At 34.6% G+C, this 7,994-nt stretch overlaps 1 protein-coding gene across 1 annotated transcript; it reads right to left on the bottom strand.

Annotated features, from left to right (window-relative positions):
- Positions 1-5,673: 5,673 nt before the first annotated feature.
- leap2 (liver-expressed antimicrobial peptide 2) lies at positions 5,674-7,752 on the bottom strand. The gene is made up of 3 exons (XM_017440243.3): positions 7,507-7,752; positions 6,862-7,049; positions 5,674-5,728 (listed from the first exon to the last, which is right to left on the bottom strand). Exons 1-3 carry the CDS (start codon positions 7,582-7,584, stop codon positions 5,674-5,676), a joined length of 321 nt encoding a protein of 106 aa, XP_017295732.1. The 5' UTR covers positions 7,585-7,752.
- Between the last annotated feature and the right edge of the window lie 242 nt (positions 7,753-7,994).

Genomic DNA, 7,994 nt, shown 5'->3' with positions numbered 1-7,994 from the left:
TGCCAGAAACAAAAAAAGGGTTTGCTCAAACTGCTGAGCTCTGCAATTGTTTTTCTCTATAATAGATTAATGTAAGATTAAAGCTTAAGGTTCGGATCTGGAGTTCAGAAGAAAGGGTGTGAGCAATTAATATCAAGTGTACTGTCCAACCACTGTTAGCAAATGTTTTGCTACAGTGTTTGAATACTTAAAAATGCAGAAAAATTTATTATTACAGTAAAAGTAAGTAAAAATTTATTTGTATAGCACATTTCAGCAGCAAGGCATTCAAAGTGCTTTACATTATAAAAGCATCAGTAGAATTACATTACAATCATCAAAAAACATCACACAGTAGATCATCAGAACAGTAGAATCATCACACAAAATCATGGAGCAGATACACTTGATAATCATAAGGAGATGGTCAGTATGTAATAAGATATTTTGTTCAGAGCAGCTTTACACCTGAATTTGTTTCCGGACTACTAATCAAAGGCAGCTCTAAGCAGGTGAGTTTTCAGCCTTGATTTAAAGGAATTTAGTGTTTTGGCTGTTTTGCAGTTTTCTGGGAGTTTGTTCCAGATTGATGGTGCAGAAAAACTGAAAGCTGCTTCTCCATGTTTGGTTCTGGTTCTGGGGATACAAAGTAGACCAGGGTTGATACGACAATAGTAAGTCTTTAATGTATTGTGGTGCTAGACCGTTCAGTGATTTATAAACTATAGGCTTGTGTTGCTAATGGTGGTTAGCTTGGTTAGCCCAGATTGATGAGGTAATGACTAGTGTGAGAGGGGCCAAGATCAAAGTGAATTGCTATCCTACTAAAGCAACTCCAGTCTCAAAAATGTTATCAATTTTGCATTGCACTGTTATTTATAGAGAATTCTACAGTTATTTACTAGTGTTAATATTTTATATTGTGTAATGTGAAACTGATTGATGTAGTTTATCCAAAATACCATTTGGATAAACTGCTACAAAGTCTTTGAGACAGAATTGTTTTAACTACTTTGGTCTTTGTCCCATCGGTCCGACTTGACCTTTCCACAGAACCTCACTTCAAAAGATCTGAAGTATAGCTTTAAATCAAAATGACAAATTATGCATATGTTTGTTTATTTTATTTGCAGATGTGTGAAGCAAAACGTTGACTTTTTCAAGTGGTAAAGATTCATATTAAATCTAATCAGAATTTGTTTTGTTTGTTATAGGTAGGTAGGTAGGTAGGTAGGTAGGTAGATAGATAAAACTTATGCAAGTATTTTGCAACTCCATCAAAAAAACAAAACATACACATAACATTTTTTGTTCAAACAATACTTTTATGACATTATCATAAAATGTTTTCACATTACAGCTTGTCACAGTTAAACATTTTTTTAATGTTTAAATGATGTCATCACAAAATATAAATCATGTTGTGATAACAGGATTTTTTGTTAGAACGTAAGTATGTGTATTGTAATAACATGAAAACATTTTGTTGTAACATTACAAATATATTGTAGACATAAAAGAAAATAATGTTGCAAGCTTTTGTTTGAACAATAAACTTTAATGATGGTACAGTTCTATTTTATTTTTGCTATAGTGGCACTAATATTCTTTTTTTTTTTAGAAATCACTTCTTTTTAACTAAATGAATGTTTGGTCTCTTTATATGATCTCACAAAGCCAGACTTAGTTTTCATAAACCGTTATTCAGTTTCTGTTATCTGAACTGTGGCATTTTACACTAAACTCATTACTGGTCACTTTCATCTGTAGCTTGTTATGTTTTTGAACATGTCACCTTGAAGTGTTAGTTTGAAGGCTTTCTGTGACATATGTTGAAAAGGAATAAACGAAATAGAAGAGAACTTGTGTGATCAGGCATCATGTTTATATGTACAAAAACAAGCAGACACAAGTAATTTTGTGGTGTTTAAGCACACTCCATGTGAATTACCATTGAAGTTGTCTTAACTGAATATTTTAGCCATTTTAAAGTGGAGTTTGGTGGGAAGTTTATGAGCAGTTCAAACTAATATCTGCTGTAGATTGCTCTTTGAAGAACTTCGGGTTGAAAAGTAGAGATTAGGTCTGACTGCACTGACAAGGTAACAGCTAATCTGAATTTAGCCGAAACCAAAGCAGATTGAGACCGTATAAAAATAACTGCAAGCTCCAAAATTCCATTGTGGTTCATGCAAGTGCTATTATTCAAACCATCACATTGCTGTCAGTTTTGCATTACCTGGTTATTTTGGTAGAAATAGTACATTTCTGATGGAATTAACCCCAGGCTGTACCAGAATTGCAATAGCTAGCTGCTGCTATTTGCAATTGCTAATAACCATAAAATTTATGCAAATAACTGTAATATAAAATTGACTGCAAAGTAAAGGTTTAGGAAAGAACCTTCATATGAACCACTATAATATTTTTGAGATTGAAGTTGTTTTAAGATAGCAGCAATCCACTTTAGCTCTTTGAATAACCTCAGTTTGCTGAAAAATAATTTAATTCTGACCAGACTGACAAGCTAACGACAAGTACGAATGTAGCCAAGACCAAAGTGGATTGTTGCCATCTTGAAACAAGTCCAGTCTTCAAATTTTAATAGTGGTTCATGGAAAAAAAATCATAAACCTTTTCACAGCGTCAGTTTCTCATTAGGTTATTTACATAGTACTGTTTTAGTACACATGAGCACAAATAGCAATAGTAGCTAGTTGTAACCCTTTTGGTGCAACCTAGAGTACTTCCTGCAAGAATAAACCTCTTGGTTTTAATCTGTAGTTGATTAGGTTTTAAAACGTATTGTTATGTTTAGTCATTAGCCATTATTTTGTGAGAGTTAAATGTTTAAATGTGATTGGTTATGATTATAAAAACATGGCGTGCATTAAAACAAACATTCTTATAATGGAATCCTGGAATCCTAATGATTTAAGATTAATAAACTGGGGCATGTTTTATTTTAAATTTTAATAGTTCCAGTTGTTCTCTCCTCTTATTAAATGGAACAATTCTTCAGGAGACATTCTTCTTTTTGAACAAGCAGGACCATAACCACTCACATTTTGAACACTGACAGCTTCTTGAGTCCCTGGAGTTAGAACACAAAAATGCAAAGCAGATGAAGCAGTTTATTGTCCTGCAGCAGATGTTATGCATGAGTCACAAAAAAGGTTTTCTGATTGAAACAGCCAAGCTGGAATCAATGTGGCATGTGTTTATGTGGATGTTTTACCAGAAATCTGCTGAGAAAGCTTTTTGTCATATAACTGTTTAATGTTTCTAGCCCGCTTTTGTGCATAACCTCCCATTTCGCAAATGTCCACTTTATTTGTTTTATGCATTTAATAGAAAGCAAACATAAACAATAGTAAAATATTTATTAAACTATAGACACTCTAAGAGTGCAAACCTCTGCCAAGGTCATAGAGTCACTGATGCCAATGAACTCTTGAATGATCCAGAAGTGACTTGAATCACCATCAAAATTTAATAACTAGTTATTTTGTGACATTTCCAGAAAATTTTATCAAAATCTATTCATTAGCTTGTAAGTAATGTTGCTAACAGATGGACAGACAGACAAACAAACCAACTCAAACTCTTTCACTCTCAATTTAAATTGTGCCTTGTGAAGCTGTATGCTATCCATTATGGCACGTAATGGTTTAGGTTTATACAGCTGAATTAATGACTACACTAATTAATAACTCAACCCACTGGTCAGAGGGCTCGGTGGCACCAATGTGATGGCAGCCTCACTTCTGTCAGCCTGCCCCAGGGCAGCTGTGGCTACAATGTAGCTTACTGCCATCAGAGGGTGGATGTGTGGATGATTGTAGTGTGAAGCACTTTGAGGTCCTTGGACTAGATAAAGCGCTTTACAAGTGCACGCCATTTACCGTTTACTATTTCTCAGTTATTTAGAAGGGCACTAAAATAGATTATTGGAAAACCTGTGGTTATTGTCAGGGGTGTTGATGTGTAGTTAAGTTCTGTCAGAAAATTAATTTCTAAACCATTTCATAGAGTTTTTGTTGTGAAGGTTTAGACTCTGCAGAGTTAAATGCTGTAGACAAATTATCAGACAAAAATGTTGTGTTTTTTGTCTAATACTGTAATAATATAATTTGTAACTGGAAATGCTGCTGTAATTAGGCTGTAATTGTACTATATGGATTGATACTGATTTGGTGCATTAGTATTTGAGCGAAATTGTTGATTCATATTCTCAAAACTGCATTGCATTACAAAACTTTTTTTTTTTACAAAAATAATTAAAACCAGAATAAGAAAATTAGTCCTTGGACACAACAATCTGTTTTCCAAATGCTTTTATTAAATTGTTTTCCTCTATATGAATGCAACAGTACAGTACAAAGATATTTTCAAACCTGTCTCAGACAAAATACTACCAACCAACCACCTGCTGGGTGCATAATGTTAACAGATGAGTTAAAGATGGTTCTTAGACTGCAAATAATAATGTTGTGCAACTTAAAGTTAAACATCCATTTCTCATTGTACACACAGTCCAAGTTCCCAGTGGAGAAAATAAAAGCAAAACTATTCAGGGTGGTAAATTTTTCTTAGACAAGGGACTAAACTGCTAGTGTTTCACCTGCGCCATTACAACCATTTAAACAAAGGATAAAATAAATAAAATATATAATATTTCATGCAGTACAATCAATATACACAAATTTAAGACATTGAAAATAATGGTATTTAACCCAAAGTTAGTGGTATTTTTAAACTAAACTAAAAATAAATGAGCATTTAAAAAGCCATGATCATTTTATGATGCTTAGGTATCTTGAGTATCATTTTTAACAATGCTTTTTTTGCTGTTGTTGTCTACATTGTCACTTGTGCAAGTTACATCTGCTCCTAGAGTTAACTGGGCACTCTGTTAAAGATAAAACAAATTATTGGTCTTTGTTAACCAGAAACCATTCAGATGAGCTTTTCAAAGTCCTTTTAGTTACGTCACTGCATATTGTCTTTCCAAGCTTTAAATTCCTTTTGATAACAAGAATGCACATGTGTTTCAAAACAGTGTACAGTCTGTAAAATGTTGAGAATTTCAATTGTAATAGACGGTGAAGTGATAAGTTATCTCGCATGACACGAGACAGTGGAACAACGTGAAGATCAGGAGCTTTAAGATGTCATAAGGACTTTGTGCTTTCTGCAGATACCAGCTTCTTCCATTTTTATCTGTTACTGAAACAACACAGCAGAATAGTTTTACTGCAAAAACACTTTTCTTTAAATGGTCATAAATTCACTAGATTTATCCTAAGAATTTTAAAACTACAAGTATGGGTAATTGTGGTCAGTGAAGAAAGACTGTCAATAAAAGTTTAGGTTATATAAATAACAGAGTCCATTACATCATTTGTGGAATTCGGTTCAAGGCCACAGTAATTCACCCTGTCTTTGAAAGAGGGCTTGAAGCCAAATTATTCTGGCATTTTGTACAATATACCAAAAATGTGGTTGTTTCCAACTGGTTTTTTTTTCAACACCATCCTGTATAAATAATTTTACATAGTCATGTAATATTACATTGGAAGATGTAAATACAAATTCTAATTTAAAAGGGAAAAATATATCTATTCTAGTTATCAGAACCCCTTAGAAATGGAGTTGTACACACATGAACATTCTAGTTGAGCTATGGAACATCTAATACTTCACAGGCTCTGATGAGGATTGTTTATTAGTGGTGCAGTGTCCATTCCTAAAGAGAACATACAAAAAATAGTTTTTAATAACATTGAATCCAATGCATCATTAACACAAAAGTCTTCAGCAGGAAAAAATAATACACATTTAATTTTTGTAACACAATAAGAATAGCAGCAGCATGTATTTTACAGCCAAAAACAAAATGATTTGAATTATTTTGTTTCATGCAATGAAGAAATCAACTAAAACCTTTTTTGTATCAATATGTTTTAAATACATTTGTGTCAATTTATTGTCACAAGAAATCAACATCCAGCCATGTTCTTAACTAGAGGTAGGCCTACTTTCCAAATGATGTACTTGTCCAATATTTTCCATTTTTTAAATAATTAGCTTTTAACTCAACAGATTTTAAAGAAAAAGAAGATGCAGCAGCAACCAATTTAGTTTAGTTTTTTTTATAGACAAATTTTTATTTGCAGCCTTCTCAAATGTTTTTGACCAAGTGAACAATGAGATGTGCAACTTCGTTTTGAGTGGCCAATTTTTGAAAATTACTGTCTATCTTCATGTACACAACCTGAAAATCTGTATTTTAGGTTGTGCACATTATTTCATTGACCATTCTTGCCCACATCATATCCACCGTGGTCCACTTTGTATCCCATTGACAGTTGTCCTCATGTTCATGATATACTCCACTAAAGGGCTCTTCGGAAATGAAGATAGGCAGATTTGGATCAGTTTTTTCACAATTAATATTTGTCACCTGTGTGTTTTTTAGACCTGGACATTTGAGGCTGTGGTCTTGGATGTTTTTTTTTTTTATCATGGGAACGCTCATATGGAGGTGTCAAAATACAGCTGTAGCACTCAATAATGTATGGAAACTACATTAGGAAGTCTTCAAGACGGGTTTGAGACAGTTGCGACAACTCTGACTAATTTGAGAGAAAATTTGGTGGAAGACTGCCACCCTCTGCAACTCATGCTAGGAAATTGAGAACCCCTGGGAACATTTTGAGACATTTTTAAGTCTATCTTGTAAATGCCTTTTGCAAACTAGTTGCCAACAGTTGCAGTCCAGTGGGATACTGGCTTTAGTTCCTTGATTTTGTAATGTAACCCTTAATTTCATATTGAAACAGATACTGTATATCTGTATTTTTTTCTATGTACACTTACCTGCAGAGTCCTGTGGAGCATTCAAAGTTGTTTTGGCAGAAAGCTCCAGATGGTTTGCTGCTCATGATCCTCCACAGTGGGGTCATTCGAGCAATCCTTCTCAGTGTGTGCACAGTGTGTTCCTCCAGTGAATCTGCACTCTGGACAGAGCTAGCCTGGACCTGTAAGACTAATGAACCTGCATGTGCCTGGTAAACAAACATGAAACACAGAGGGCGCAGAAATTTCTATCAGTAAAGAACCAAACAATCATAAAAGGACAAGCAGCCACACTGGAATATTACCACTGGTCCTCTGTAAGTAATCGGGCACTTGCTGAATAAAAGCAGTAGAATGATTTGACTTTACATTACCGAAGTAAGTAGACACAACATCAAACTGCAATAAATCATGAAAAAGGATGCTCAAAACCACTAACATGTTTTAACCCACCCATGGCCTTCAGGTCAACTTGACCCTAAGTTACAAGGTCTTCTCTAGCTTTCACCGTCTCCCTCTCTTTTGAGGGCTTTGGGAGGGCTAACATCTTCCATTGATCAGTATGTCAGAGTTCTAAATTTAACATTTGTTGCTTTAAATAGAATTTTATTAAAATAAATAATTTAACTGTGTATGTGCATTAATTAAAGAAGAGACTTTACTCACCTGCTGAGCCAGTATTAATAATGCAATCCATGTGACCAACACGGCTTTCCATTTGGTAAAGAAGCTTTTCTGTTCCATCTTTCTTTTTTTCAGAAGCCTAGAATGTTGATCCAGGCAGGATTCTCTAATCTCATACACTGTGGAGGACTCAGCTACCTCAACCAACTGTGTTCAAGTTTGGAAGTGAAGTTCATGCAGACGTTTTTTTTCTTCTAGTCATAGGTTGCCTTGAAAAGTCTCTTTGGAACAGCCTGACTCAGCGAACTGAAGAGGGCTGGGCTCTGCCTTATATAGTAAGACTGTGATCCCAGGAGAGGGAGCGCACAGGGAGAGGGGATGGACAGTGTCCCAGTATATGCTGTGTTGTCCAGCCTCACTTTTCTCTGTCTTTCTGTCTTTATCTTTATGTTTCTTATCCTACCTAACAGGGACATAATGTGTCGGCATAAAACTGTTATTGCCATAGATCAGGCCATCATGTTTTTTCA

Source organism: Kryptolebias marmoratus, linkage group LG7 (assembly GCF_001649575.2).
Source record: "Kryptolebias marmoratus isolate JLee-2015 linkage group LG7, ASM164957v2, whole genome shotgun sequence".
NCBI lineage: Eukaryota > Metazoa > Chordata > Actinopteri > Cyprinodontiformes > Rivulidae > Kryptolebias > Kryptolebias marmoratus.
Note: the sequence above shows the minus strand (reverse complement) of the source record. Positions and strands in the feature narration are given on the sequence as shown.

What these genes read in the sequence shown, in the direction of transcription:
- leap2 (XM_017440243.3), bottom strand. Translation starts at nt 7,584, where the DNA reads ATGGAACAGAAAAGCTTCTTTACCAAATGGAAAGCCGTGTTGGTCACA. An exon ending in TATTAATACTGGCTCAGCAG is followed by an intron (nt 7,050 to 7,506) that starts GTGAGTAAAGTC and finishes TTTGTTTACCAG; the next exon opens with GCACATGCAGGTTCATTAGT. An exon ending in TGCTCCACAGGACTCTGCAG is followed by an intron (nt 5,729 to 6,861) that starts GTAAGTGTACAT and finishes TGTTCTCTTTAG; the next exon opens with GAATGGACACTGCACCACTA.